At 34.0% G+C, this 15,228-nt stretch overlaps 1 protein-coding gene across 1 annotated transcript; it reads left to right on the forward strand.

The window, feature by feature from the left end:
* Positions 1-4,941: 4,941 nt before the first annotated feature.
* LOC113699839 (putative late blight resistance protein homolog R1A-3) lies at positions 4,942-13,705 on the forward strand. Its single transcript, XM_072056750.1, has 3 exons — positions 4,942-9,065; positions 13,453-13,554; positions 13,683-13,705. The coding sequence occupies exons 1-2, from the start codon at positions 5,636-5,638 to the stop codon at positions 13,536-13,538; spliced, it is 3,516 nt and encodes a 1,171-aa protein (XP_071912851.1). The 5' UTR covers positions 4,942-5,635; the 3' UTR covers positions 13,539-13,554; positions 13,683-13,705.
* Positions 13,706-15,228: the final 1,523 nt, after the last annotated feature.

The following is a 15,228-nucleotide window of genomic DNA, read 5'->3' on the forward strand; positions in this document are numbered from 1 at the left end:
TTTTCGATATGTTTTACAAAAACAAACACAACAAATCTCTACCTTATATATCCAACATCGACAAGTAGCAACCGTGCTTCACCTTCTGCACGAAAGTTTCAACGGATCCTAATAGACCAAGATCATAAAAGCCACAACGAATTCTAATGGGTCAAAGCCACAAAAGCCCCAACAAATTCCAATCAGCCAAAATCACAAAAGTCTCAGCAGATCTCAACAAGTTGAAATCACGAATATAGTAATCTTGTTTCATATTTTCCACAAAACCCTCAATGGACTTTTTCTAAATTCCCTGTAGCACTAAATTAACTCCAGCATGAACTAAAAATAGCCCCCATCTTGAGTTGTCATCCGGAAAATGGATGGAAGTGTTTTTGGCAATTTCAAAATACAATAATAAAGCAAAAATAAATATAACAGACAAGAATTATGTTGTTTGGACAATTGAACTATGTCACAAGTGAAAGAGCAGCAAATTCACTATAAAGAAGAGAGCACAAAATCATAAGTTTTAGAGTACCAAATACTAAAACACAAAAAAGCTTAAATAAAACAAAAGGCTCAACAACCTAAAAGGTCCAAATAAGCTACTAACTAGCTGTTTTGGGTGGCACTTCTCAAAAATCTCTCTTAAATTGGGGCCTAGGGCCTCCTGAATCTCTGTTGATATACTAAGGCCCAGCTGTTCGATAATTTAATTTAGTACTTAAATTTAATGGATTCAAATTTTAACATATTTAGATGCGTTTGATAGCTAAAAATTGAACATCTGAATTAATTAAGTAGCACTGAATTTTCTAGACAAAACTTGTTCCAAAAAATAAGCGGTAAGTTATTCACTTTTCACTGATTGTGATATACACTCAAATATATTAAATTTAATATTTAATAATTTAATAGATTCAAACTTCAGATTTCAAATTTCAGACTTCAATTTTATCAAACGCAACCTAACTAATTGTCCAAGCTTGCTATTAGTATCTTTTCACAAGAAAGTCCAACAAAGAGTTTGGTTAGTGGAGACTTGCTAGCAATAATATCTTTTCTTTTGCATTTTTAGATCATCTTAAGCTGGACGTTCAGTCCCAGTAGAGTTTGGATTTGGTTTGGTCAATTAGCTGTATTTTCTTGTTGAGGGCAGAAGACTAGAAGAGTTGTCCAAATTAGCTAGAGGATTTGGTTTATTTTGTTGTGTTGCCTCGCTAAGCCGAGAAAAAACACAATTGGAGAAAGAAAACAAATCACAAAAAGTTTTCCAATATGACACAAATAAACATCTAAACTACCTTTTCTTGCCTTTTCTATCTTATCATGTCTTCCATTTGCAACAAGTTCACTTTATTACAACCCATGAATCCTCCTGTTTCCTGATTTCAACCCATTTCTTTTGTTTTGGTACTCTGGTAGAATGCAAACTTAGGTGGCGTTTGGTAAAAGGGTTTCGGAATGGGGAATTGGAATAAACTCCATGAATTATGTTTGGTTCACTACTATCGGAATTGAAATTTTGGAATGATGTCTAAAAATTTAGCATTCCACCATTTCTTAGTAAGTTGGTGGGTTCTGTCCAAAACCCAAGTGTGATTCCCAAATCTTATAATTGCATAATATTCAGTATAATTAATATTTATATTTATATTTATATTTATATTATAATATATACATATATAATATGTTATAATTATAATATTAGTATATTATATAAATATATATTTTAACTATTTAGTTAAACATAATTATATTTAAATAATATATATTATAAATTTATTAATATTATATAATAATATATTTATAATATATATGTATATTTATAAATGTATATTATATGTGCATATAATTATAATATATACATGTACATAATATTAATAAATTATATAATTATATTTATATTTATTATTTTAAATATAATAATATATAATAATAACTATATTTAATATGTAATATACATTATATTTATATAAAATATTAGTACAATTAATATTTATATATTATATATTTATATTATAAATTTTGTATAATTATAATTAATTATACATATAATATTTAATTTAATTAGTTACAAACTTATAATAATGATATTATTATATTATATAATTATATATTATAATTATTTAGTTAAATATAATTATATTTATATAATATATATTATAAACTTATTAATATTATATAATAATATATTTATGATATATATGTATATTTATAAATGAATATTATATGTGCATATAATTATAATATATACATGTATATAAATATATAATATTAATAAATTATATAATTATAATAATTATTATTATTTCAAATATAATAATATATAATAATAACTATATTTAATATGTAATATATATTATATTTATATAAAATATTAGTATAATTAATATTAGTATATATTATATAATTATAATTATATATTTATATTATAACATTTGTATATTTATATTTAATTATATATATAATATTTAATTTAATTAGTTACAAACTTACAATAATAATATTATTAGTTATATGTATTATATAATATATATTAATCTATGTAATATAATTGATATTATTAATTATACATTTTCACTAATAGAAATTATTACTTAGTTATACTAAATTTCTTATATCCCATTTACAAAGAGCCAACGAACCAAACATCAACTATAGTAATGATATACATTATTGGCACTGAACCAAACAAATGTATTATAATGATTGATTCCATTCCAAATCCAGAATAAACGATTCCGAATCCGAATTTGATTCCAACATGTGAATCAAACGCCACCTTAAATGTATGCAGCAAGATGTATTATTGCTTTTTGATATATATTATAGGAAAAAGGGGAAAAGAAAGTGGAACGAAGAGATGAAGAAATAGGATAGAGGACTCAAATTTATGACCAAATGGGTGAGAATCCAAAGTTTGACAAATTTTTATCAGATGTGGTCATAAAGTTAACAACACCAGGATGATCTATACCTTTCTTTGTTCCTTTGATAAAGTAACATCCATTGTCTTGGTTGCTGGAAACTGTGTTCTAACTTATTTAGCCTTTTTGTTTTTTTTTTGCCCAAAGCACTACTGCACTTTATCTTTTGTGGAAAGAGAACAAGATAGCCTATAAACAAGATGACAACTTGAATTTTCTTGTTCTTTTCCTCTATTCCAAAAGGAGTATTCAAATATGCCAATATAGCTGAGCGTGAACTAGTTGATTTGGTGGTTACTGCTCATGGGAATATTATATCTAACCCGAAAAAAAATAAGGTAAAAGGAAAAAAAACCTGTGTAACAAGTAGGCATAACCTTGTTGATTCTCAGCTAGAACAATCCTATTATTTCTAAGATTGGATAATCTCTCTGTTTGCCTACAAATTTTTAAGTATTTTAAAAACAATACAGTTTTTACAAAAAAGGAGCAAATGGACGGTTAAAACTTCTATCACGGTTGAAACTCCTTTAGATTTTCACTTAGAATGAGCCAAATTAAATGAACATCCTAACACAGCAAATTTGGTAATTGAAATACATATTTTCTTTTTTTTTAAAATTTTAACTTCACAAATAAATGAAAGAGATAATAGGAAAGAAAAGGTCACATTGAGTGCCTAAATCTCTGAAAAATGTAAGGACGTATTTAGTATTGGATTTCCTTTAACAAAAAATAAATAAAAGAATGAAAACTTTTGTTACAAATAGCTATATAGATAAAAATACCAATGTTTTGCTCGAAATCAATTGCTTTTCTATAAAGAAATTTATGTCAACAACATTCTATTACTAAATATAACCTCAAGGTTAATTTTTTCGCTATCTGTTGTTTAGTTCTACAAAGTTTAAGCAATTAGAAAATTGAGCTCTTCCTAAAGGCATGAGTTTAATTTCTTTATTATGCCTTCACAGTATGGGGCTCCAGGAATCACATTACTTGGTGTAATTGGGTTCCAAGGTAGGCAATTGATTTTGAGTTCTCACGTTGATCTAGCATGGCAAGAAATTTTCTTCCAAATGTAGCTTCAGTAAACTTCTAAAATCCATCCACAAGAACTCATTTTTGATAAATGACAATTATGCAAAATTCGAATTTGAAATTCAATTTTTGCACATGTATCATAGATCTAACAATGATAGGTTATACACTGTCAGTATATATAAGATTTACTTTTTTGTATAATATTTAATTTTAATCCCTTTCCCCAAGTATTTCCTTCATTCATAATTTTATTCATTACAAGTTTTTAGATATTCTCCTTTAGTTTCCAAAAGTTTCTCCAGGAGAGTTTTCTTATCGCAACAATTAATCATGTTGAACAAGAAATTGATACGCTAATCTTCTTTAGTTTCTAAAAATATTGTCAAAGAAATTTGTTAAACTTCTTTCCGAACAATTTCTTTTTACACTATTGCTCAAGAAAATTCAGGAAATCTGCTTACATGCTCTAAAATTAATTGATTGCCAAAAGAAATTTCTAAAACTTCTTTACAAACAATTTCTTTCCAACTATTGCTCAAGAAAGTTAACAAAATCTGAGTTCAATATATTTTATATTTCTAAAGTAAAAACCCATTCTTGCTGTTACATTGAATTACATAAATAGCCACAATTATCATAAATAATGCAAAGCTAAAAAAACAACATTGCATACCGCTAATTTAAACTCTTGCTCATAATATATTATAGATAAGCTGCACCTCTATAAGCATTTAATTAGAGCTACACGCTAGCCACAATATTGTAGCAGGAATACTTGAAAACTTGAAAGCCATAAGCCAGCTATTGTTTAAGAACGATATTAAAATTAATGCAGAAACCATTACATGAATGTTGTAATCTAATTGCTGATGTGACTGCAAATTTGAGCTCGAAATGGGAGGAATCTTACTTCAATTTGCTCATAAAACAAGGGACCAAATTGGGACACGCATGGCCACCAATAAAGCACCAGATTCGGGAATCTTTGTTTGGCGCTACACTGAAGTTGCTGGGAAAGTATGGTCGAACTTATTCAACTTTTTATTACTTCTGCAGTTCTGAGAAAGTTTTGGATCCTGAACTGATTTTATTGAGCAGCTGCTAAACCAGATAAAAATCTAATATCAGAGTGAAAAGAAGATATTATAATGGAGATCCCCTCAGCAGTAACGCCAACTGCTTTGATTTTGCTTTATATGATTATCTGCACTCGCATCACATCTCCTCCAGCACTAGCACTAGTTGCTTTGATCTTGCTTTGGATTTTCTAACCAAGCTTGAAAATGGGCTCCTATTTGGCTGCGACTTCAAGGACCTGAAGAAGCGGGTAAGATTAATGAAAACCTGTTTTCTGTATGTCAAAAAGTGTAGGAGGAGGAGGAACCACGAAGCGCTTTTGGAGCATGATCGCGAGGACAGGTGTAATACTATGTCTGAAAGTTTGAGACGTAGAATTATTTGCTTCAGAATTCAAGATGTGGCTATCAGGATGATTCAAGAACTTCAGCCTGTTTATTTTAATTTTTATTCAATCTGGTTATCACTTAGATTTTGACATCATTCGAAGTGCGGTTACCAGATCCGGGGAAAAGATCAAACCGTTTCTTGAGACAGATCTCAAGAAATCATGCACCGCCATCTTCATCGACTATTACCCACCAGGAGATCCACGACTAGTTATGGATCTTATTATGTGCGTTTTAGGGAATATCATTTGGGTTTGCCGTGCTTGGGAGCTAAGGGAGACAATTAAATATAGGCTAAAACTCTTAAGGAATCTCATTGGCTTTGTTACAATGCAAGGTCTTGAATGTTCGCAACTGACAGATCTCTTGACTTACACTGTAGTTGCAGCTGGACGCCTGATTTCTATATGTATGTTTGACTATGATGAACAAGTGGCCAATCGAATGGAATCTGAAATTTATCAGCTGATGCACGAGAAGATCAATCTTCTTGATCTCCAAGTCCGAGAAACTTTTGTCCATGTCCTGACAGCTTCAAAGAAACAACCGAGACCATCATATGCTTTAGCCCTTCAGAAGAATGAGGATCGTGTGGTAGGCCAGTTTGTTGGTTCTCTCCGTGATTATCTTATGGATCTACTAGGATCTTATGCCAGTTTTCAGGTTCCAGTCAAGGATCAAATACTAAGACTCCATGAGGAAATAAGATGCCTGGGTATCCTTCTTAAACAGGAGGAGAAACTAGGAGATGAAATGAAGGATCTTATTGGAGCTGTGGTCTCTGATGCAGCAATTTTGACCTTCTCCCTTTCTGTCAATGAAATCAAAGAAGGCTTGCCTAAGGAAATAGATCTTGCGGTGTTGCATTTGCACAAAGTTCTCAAATATATGGTGGCAGAGGTTGCACACAATTATCCACTAAAATCACCATATTCATCATTTAATTATCCTAGACCCAATGAGTTGGGCTGTATGGATTCTTTCCTAGAAAATCTCAAGGAACTAGCAAGGTGTGATGAGGCTGATGATTCAATTGGTTTTCAACATCATAGAATCCAAGTGATCCAAAACGATCTCGTATTCTTAAGATCTTTCCTGGAAAATATCAAGGAGCAGCGCTATCAGAATGGAAAACTTCAAGCTTTCTGGAGTCATGTTATGGAGGCTGCATACAAGGCAGAGTTACTGATTGACTTGGCCCTTGTTGGTGATAAATGTGAAGATTCTTTGGATGCTGTTTCTAGAGATATCAATCTTTTGAAGATTGAGGCCCCTGAGATCCATAATGCTCAAACCCAAAGAGTTAACAAGACTTCCCTTCACATACCGTCACAACTTGCTGCCGCCATGCACGACGAAGATCTGGTAGGTCTTGACGACGAGGTGGAAACTATAACTCATCGGCTTACGAGAGGATCAAAGCAATTGGATGTTGTTCCCATTGTGGGTATGCCAGGCCTTGGCAAGACCACATTAGCCAATAAAGTTTATAATGCTCCTTCAGTTAGGTCATATTTCCATGTTCGTCGTTGGTGTCGTGTTTCTCAAACATATAACATACGCAGTTTGTTAGTTGAGCTTTTGTGTAGTAGTTCTTCTGAGAGTTCTGATGAATATCATAAAATGGATGAAAATGATTTGGTCATGAAACTAAGGCAGGTTTTGCTGAGAAGTAGGTATCTCCTTTTTTTGGATGACTTGTGGGACGTTGAGGCATGGAATTTGTTGGAAAAATCACTACCGAATGATGCCAATGGAAGCAGGATTCTCTTCACCAGTAGATACCAGAATTTATCTTTGCATTTCAAACCTAATAGCGAGCCTCACCATCTCCGCCATCTTACTGACGAAGAGAGTTGGACATTGCTGCAGAGAAAGCTATTTGGCACGAAAGATTGTCCTCCAGCACTAAGTGAAGTTGGATCTCAAATAGCAAAACTTTGTCAGGGTTTACCCCTCGCAGTTGTCCTTGTTGCTGGAATTCTTGCTACTACTGCACAAGATAGTTGGGAAGAAGTTGTAAAAAGTCTAAGTTCTATTGTCCTTGAGGATGAATACTGCATGAAGTCACTTGAGCTGAGTTATAGTCATCTACCAGATTATTTGAAGCCATGTCTTCTGTACTTTGCTACATTTCAAGAAGACAAGGTTATTAATGTGCGAAGGTTGTTACGGCTTTGGATCTCTGAAAGATTCGTGCAACAGGCTGAAGGAAAGAGAGTAGAGGAAGCAGCTTATGACTACTTTATGGCTCTAGTTAATAGAAGTTTAGTTAAGGGTGTCGGACAAAGAACTGTGGGTGGTGCCAAAGCCTGTCTACTTCATGATTTGGTACACGAGTTTTGTGTGAAAAAAGCCATAGAAGAAAGTTTTCTATATGATGTTCATACTTGGAACCCTCTTGGGATTACTGGACCAAGCAACCCCCACCGAGTTTGTGTCCGCAATACCAGAGAATTGAAGATTTGGGAGTTAACGATTATTTTTCCCAATTTACGCTCTTTGATCTTGTTTGGACATGGTCATATTGAACATGAAGAGGAGGATTTGGATATTTTGTTACCTAAACTTCTCAGAGTGTTGGATTTTCGGAGTTTGCCCTTTCGTTACAATTCTTTCCCAATCGAAGTAGTATTGCTTGTTCACTTGAGATACCTGGCGCTCAAAGGAGTAGCATACATCCCATCTGCGATAGCCAACCTCTCAAGGTTAGAAACTCTTATCGTAGATGATCCGGTTTTTGGTATTGAGCTGCCAAGTACTATTTGGAACATTAAGACATTGAGTCATCTGCGTGCTTTAAATTATCATGGAGTATGGCCAATGGGTTTTATTTTTCCAGTTGAAAATCTGGAAGTATCCCCAGATTTAGATTGTTTAGACACTTTAGACCTTGCAATTGATCCCTCCTCTCAAAGCTTGCAAAAGATACTGAGAAAGTTACCAAGCATTCGCAGGTTAAAATGTATGGAACAACCGGGCGGAACAAGAGAAGCTACCAGAAATTGCAACGAGATTCTTGAGTTTGACAGTTTGAGTCAACTGGAATCACTTCATTTGTTTGGTTTTCACGGATGTGGATTTAAATTCCCGTTGAATTTGAAAAAGTTGGCTCTCACATATAATTGTCAGCCATGGAGTGAAATTTCAACAATTGGAAAGCTGCTCAATCTTGAAGTGCTTAAATTACTTGATCGCTGCTTTGTTGGGGAAGAATGGATAATGAAAGAAGGGGAGTTCCCTAACCTCCGAGTCTTAAAATTGTCAAGGTTGAAATTTCGCAACTGGACTGCATTTTCTGATAATTTTTCCCGCCTTGAGAAATTGGTCTTGCACCGATGTAAGGAGCTGGAAAAGGTCCCTTCCTGTTTAGGGGAGTGTGAGACTCTTGAAATGATTGTGGTGAAAAATTGTCCTGAGTCTGTTGGAGATTCTGTAAAGCAAATTGAACAAGAACAGATGGATATGGGCAATGTGGCTCTAAAGATCGAAATTGATAATTATGATGATACAATCTTTTCCCCAGAAGCAGAGTCAACTCCCTCAGAAGCAGAGGAGATTTCTTTAGAAAGAGAGTCTATATCCTCTCATCACGCAGTTGACAATTGTGAGAGTGAATGTACAGTGGGATTCCACTCATCAGGTCAGATAAAACTATATTTGCATATGTTGAATCAGTTCAATTATATAATGCTTCATGCTTCTCTTAACAGTTTACGACGGCAAACCATTCATGTCTCTTTTCATTTGTTTATATGTTGAATCAGTCCAATGATGTGTTAATTCATGTGTATTTTGAAGCAATTTCTGCTGCATAACTTTCTGATAAATTTCTGATTGCAGTAGGAAACACATTGATGCACAATCTGTTTCTAAAATCTTCTTCTTGTCATTTTCTGGTTCAGTGTTGAGTAATTTTTATGTCCCAATTTCCGAAATCTTCTTCCTTGTTGCTACATGATACGAACTCGACCCAACAAGAACCTGTCTTGAAGAACCGAATCGATCAGGCAGCGGAAGGATCTATCTTGACCAGGTTATGGATACAAAGATGGAAAGACCTTACGACCCCTCTAATCCCCGTGACTACGAACTTGTTGATATTATCTCAACCCGTAACCAAACGAATTAGTGAACCTCAGGCAAGTGTAGAAGGCGCCACAATTCAACATGGTCTTGAATTGATAAGCCGAAACTTGAACAAAGGAGATACAACTCACTTTGTATCAAGGAACGCTCCCAAAGGAACAAGAAAGAGAAAACTCTCAATTTTTTATTCATCTCATAATTGTGTTTTTCAATAGTTAAATAAAGTTGGCTATTTATAGCCTTGCAAGACTCAAAACCCTAATCTAAATTGGAAACAATACAAGTTTCCTTATTTGACTTGACTTCTAAACTTGACATAACTTCCTAAACAAATTTGGAAGCAATTAACTGCTTTCCTAAAACTCTAATTCAACTAGAATAGGAAACTAACTAATTCAAATTGGCTTAACTATGGTCAACATGACTTTAGCCTTTATTCCCTAATTCAAACAACTTACTTAACTCTCAATTTGGAAATCAATCAAGATATCAATCAAGATACCAATCAAGATTTGGAAGCCAATTAAAATTTGGAAAATTTGGATCTTCAATGATTCTCGAGCCCGATTGCACCATCAACCATCATTAGAATGTGCAGACTTGTAAAATGAAAGGAATCCATGCAAATCTTCATGTTCTCATCATTCCCCTCCTCTTGAAAGACGATTTGTCCTCAAATCGAGGGCTTGTTTACAAAGGAGTAACTCGGAGAATGTTATATGTAATCCAAGAACTTCAAGAAATTATCAAGCCAACTACAAGAAGCAAGAACAACAAGAAACAACCACAAGGTATGGGGAAAAAAGAGGAAAAAAAATAATAATTTTCGGATGAATAGTACTGCTACAGTACGATAAACAGTACTGCTACAGTGCGACGATGAACAGTACTGCTACAGTGTGAACAGTTCCGATGAACAGTACCGCTGTGAACAGTATTTTTTTTTTTTTTTTTTTTTTTTTGCTTTTGACGACTCGATGCAAGGTTAGGACTTCACTTGGAAGAAATTTAATGGGAGTTAAACCCTTGAAAAATCTGTTTTCAAGAACGTAATCACACCAAGAAATTCCAACCTCGTTCAATCAAAGGGGTAGGTTAGACTCAAGTGATAAAATAATAAAAAAAAAACAAGAACCAAAAATTTTTTTTTTCTTTTAAAATTGAAAGGCGGCTAGGGTTTCGATAGAAAAAAAAAATAGACAAATAAGAAAAGAAAAAGGATATTAACCTGAATCAAGAGCCGAAGCTCTGATACCAGATGATACGAACTCGACCCAACAAGAACCTGTCTTGAAGAACCGAATCGATCAGGCAGCGGAAGGATCTATCTTGACCAGGTTATGGATACAAAGATGGAAAGACCTTACGACCCCTCTAATCCCCGTGACTACGAACTTGTTGATATTATCTCAACCCGTAACCAAACGAATTAGTGAACCTCAGGCAAGTGTAGAAGGCGCCACAATTCAACATGGTCTTGAATTGATAAGCCGAAACTTGAACAAAGGAGATACAACTCACTTTGTATCAAGGAACGCTCCCAAAGGAACAAGAAAGAGAAAACTCTCAATTTTTTATTCATCTCATAATTGTGTTTTTCAATAGTTAAATAAAGTTGGCTATTTATAGCCTTGCAAGACTCAAAACCCTAATCTAAATTGGAAACAATACAAGTTTCCTTATTTGACTTGACTTCTAAACTTGACATAACTTCCTAAACAAATTTGGAAGCAATTAACTGCTTTCCTAAAACTCTAATTCAACTAGAATAGGAAACTAACTAATTCAAATTGGCTTAACTATGGTCAACATGACTTTAGCCTTTATTCCCTAATTCAAACAACTTACTTAACTCTCAATTTGGAAATCAATCAAGATATCAATCAAGATACCAATCAAGATTTGGAAGCCAATTAAAATTTGGAAAATTTGGATCTTCAATGATTCTCGAGCCCGATTGCACCATCAACCATCATTAGAATGTGCAGACTTGTAAAATGAAAGGAATCCATGCAAATCTTCATGTTCTCATCATTCCCCTCCTCTTGAAAGACGATTTGTCCTCAAATCGAGGGCTTGTTTACAAAGGAGTAACTCGGAGAATGTTATATGTAATCCAAGAACTTCAAGAAATTATCAAGCCAACTACAAGAAGCAAGAACAACAAGAAACAACCACAAGGTATGGGGAAAAAAGAGGAAAAAAAATAATAATTTTCGGATGAATAGTACTGCTACAGTACGATAAACAGTACTGCTACAGTGCGACGATGAACAGTACTGCTACAGTGTGAACAGTTCCGATGAACAGTACCGCTGTGAACAGTATTTTTTTTTTTTTTTTTTTTTTTTTGCTTTTGACGACTCGATGCAAGGTTAGGACTTCACTTGGAAGAAATTTAATGGGAGTTAAACCCTTGAAAAATCTGTTTTCAAGAACGTAATCACACCAAGAAATTCCAACCTCGTTCAATCAAAGGGGTAGGTTAGACTCAAGTGATAAAATAATAAAAAAAAAACAAGAACCAAAAATTTTTTTTTTCTTTTAAAATTGAAAGGCGGCTAGGGTTTCGATAGAAAAAAAAAATAGACAAATAAGAAAAGAAAAAGGATATTAACCTGAATCAAGAGCCGAAGCTCTGATACCAGATGATACGAACTCGACCCAACAAGAACCTGTCTTGAAGAACCGAATCGATCAGGCAGCGGAAGGATCTATCTTGACCAGGTTATGGATACAAAGATGGAAAGACCTTACGACCCCTCTAATTCTCGTGACTACGAACTTGTTGATATTATCTCAACCCGTAACCAAACGAATTAGTGAACCTCAAGCAAGTGTAGAAGGCGCCACAATTCAACATGGTCTTGAATTGATAAGCCGAAACTTGAACAAAGGAGATACAACTCACTTTGTATCAAGGAACGCTCCCAAAGGAACAAGAAAGAGAAAACTCTCAATTTTTTATTCATCTCATAATTGTGTTTTTCAATAGTTAAATAAAGTTGGCTATTTATAGCCTTGCAAGACTCAAAACCCTAATCTAAATTGGAAACAATACAAGTTTCCTTATTTGACTTGACTTCTAAACTTGACATAACTTCCTAAACAAATTTGGAAGCAATTAACTGCTTTCCTAAAACTCTAATTCAACTAGAATAGGAAACTAACTAATTCAAATTGGCTTAACTATGGTCAACATGACTTTAGCCTTTATTCCCTAATTCAAACAACTTACTTAACTCTCAATTTGGAAATCAATCAAGATATCAATCAAGATACCAATCAAGATTTGGAAGCCAATTAAAATTTGGAAAATTTGGATCTTCAATGATTCTCGAGCCCGATTGCACCATCAACCATCATTAGAATGTGCAGACTTGTAAAATGAAAGGAATCCATGCAAATCTTCATGTTCTCATCACTACATAACTTGATATGATATGATGCTCAAACCAGATACACTTATATGTTCCCAATTTGTGCATGTAAATAAGAGTAATACAGAAAAGTGTGACTTACTTCTATTTTTCCTCAATAAAAACCATAATTCAATTGACTGATATGTTGAAACCTACAATCACAGTTTTGCATACAAATATTAAGTGGAGACAAAAACCCAAAAAGAAAAACAAAAAAAAACAAACTATGGTTGTGTTACTTTTCAACAGAGGAAGGGCATAGGACTTAATATGTGTTTTTCTTCACTACAACATGCTGAAATACAAACATTTTCATTCTTTAATAGGCAATATTTTCGGAAATAAAAAAGGAAGCAATTTTTTGTGTGTGGTTTCATGTTTTATTTTGCTATTTTAAGTGGTTAATTGCTCAAACTGATCAAAATGACAAATCAAAGAAACCAGATGACCTATTTTGTTGGGTAATCTGTATACCTCTTCATTCAACTCATGTAGTACTGCAATTTTTCCTTCTTCCAGAGCAGGTTTCCTCAGAAGGAGAGTCCATTTCTTCTCATCTTCCAGAGTGGACTGAAACATTTTTGTCTCTCCTTGATTTGGTGTGATCATTCCACTCACCAGGTTAGATATAATTGTATGTGTATGTTAATTCAGTTCAATGACGTATAATTACTGATCATGTCCCTTCTTCATCTGTGCCAAATTATTTGGTTTGAACCTTATGCAGCTGTATTACTTTGTCATTGCAGGGGCAAGCACAATCATGCATTCTGACAGGTTGTCGAAGCCTGTGCAATAATAAAACCTGCTCAAACTAAAAGTAATTTCTGTAGACAGCGGTGAGCAGGGTCGAATCCACAGGGACTGGGAGTAATTGTTCCTTTTCAAATTCACAGTGACAATGGGGTGTTTTTATCTCAGAGGTGACAATTTAAGCAATCTAACTAAGAGTAAAATAATAAAAATAAAATAGCCAACTAGAAATTAAAATAACAATTTACCAAAATCAAAGGATCTAGCCAAGGAATAACTTTAGCAATGGTTCACCTAATTGATCATCGATAAGCAAAGGCAATTTCAATTATTTACTAATAAATAGGTTATAACTACCAAACAAGCGATGACAGTCAACCCCTCCTTACTGTGTCGGTGATCAAGGTGCGCCCGTTAATCACTGCTCTAATTGAGAAATAATCCTAGGTACGCCCGTAGAATTTAATTCCCCAATTGCCTTACGTATTAGAGGAGCCCTATTCTAATCAAATAACGCACTACCAGGGTTATTTTAGATTAGCCCGCGTATCCCCCTGACACGAATCTAATCGTGCCAGTTGTCACTATTTTGAGGTAATTAAACAATTACGGATTTAACACCTCAATTGACAATAGATTATCCAATCAACTAATTATCTGGATCCAAGACAATCAATTAATTAAATAACCATAAACATAGCAACCAAGAAATATGCGGATACCAATAAATAAAAGAAAACGATTAAATTAAATCGATCTCACAGTTTTAGGCGACCCAAAGCATCCGTTGTCCCTTGACTAGAGTGAGGAGATTAGTTCATAATTAATGAACAAAATCCACACCAAATTAAAACAAAAGCTGCGGCCATTGTGCCCGAGAATCAGGAAAACTCAATTCGTTCTATTCAAGGCGAAAGCAAATTACAAGAAGCAATAGATTGTTTCAATGCGTCTGACATACGAAGAAGGGAGAAACTATTCAAGGACCATGCGGAAAAGTCAAAGGAGAAGCTCCAATTCCTCCTGCCATCCGTGGAGAATAACTACCCAAAAGCTAAGAAGAAAAAGTGAAAAACAAGCTAAGCTAAAAGACGAAAAACTAAGGAAGCCACATAGCCCCTCTGGCCTCTGCGCGGCGGCTCCCTCCAGGGGAAGAAGAAGACCCCCTTTACTTCAGCCGTGCGTTCCTCCTTTTAATGCTTTTGTCTTCGGCAATTACTAAAATGGGCACAAGTTTGCCTTTTTCAACAATGCCTCTGGGATAAACTCTGTGCCTTAGACTCTTTTTCTGTTAAATTGGCACTTGTTATCATATTTTCGTTCTACTCCCTGAAATAAATGCAAAATATCAAAAGTGAGTAGAATCTAGCAATTAATCCACAATATGTCAGATAATAGGGAAAATTAATAATAAAATAAATGATAAAATTGCAACCTATCACATTCTATCAAGCCAACATTATCCATCATAATCTGTTTGTAAAATGTTCTCCATGTTCTTTTCTGGTCTGATGTTTAATAGTGTTTATGATCCATCACAAT

Source organism: Coffea arabica, chromosome 7c (assembly GCF_036785885.1).
Source record: "Coffea arabica cultivar ET-39 chromosome 7c, Coffea Arabica ET-39 HiFi, whole genome shotgun sequence".
Taxonomy (NCBI): Eukaryota; Viridiplantae; Streptophyta; class Magnoliopsida; order Gentianales; family Rubiaceae; genus Coffea; species Coffea arabica.

Bases quoted from the DNA above. Each gene is read 5' to 3' on its own strand.
- LOC113699839 (XM_072056750.1), top strand. From the start codon at position 5,636: ATGGATCTTATTATGTGCGTTTTAGGGAATATCATTTGGGTTTGCCGT. The intron at 9,066-13,452 runs GTCAGATAAAAC...TCCTTCTTCCAG, and splicing joins AGTGGGATTCCACTCATCAG to AGCAGGTTTCCTCAGAAGGA.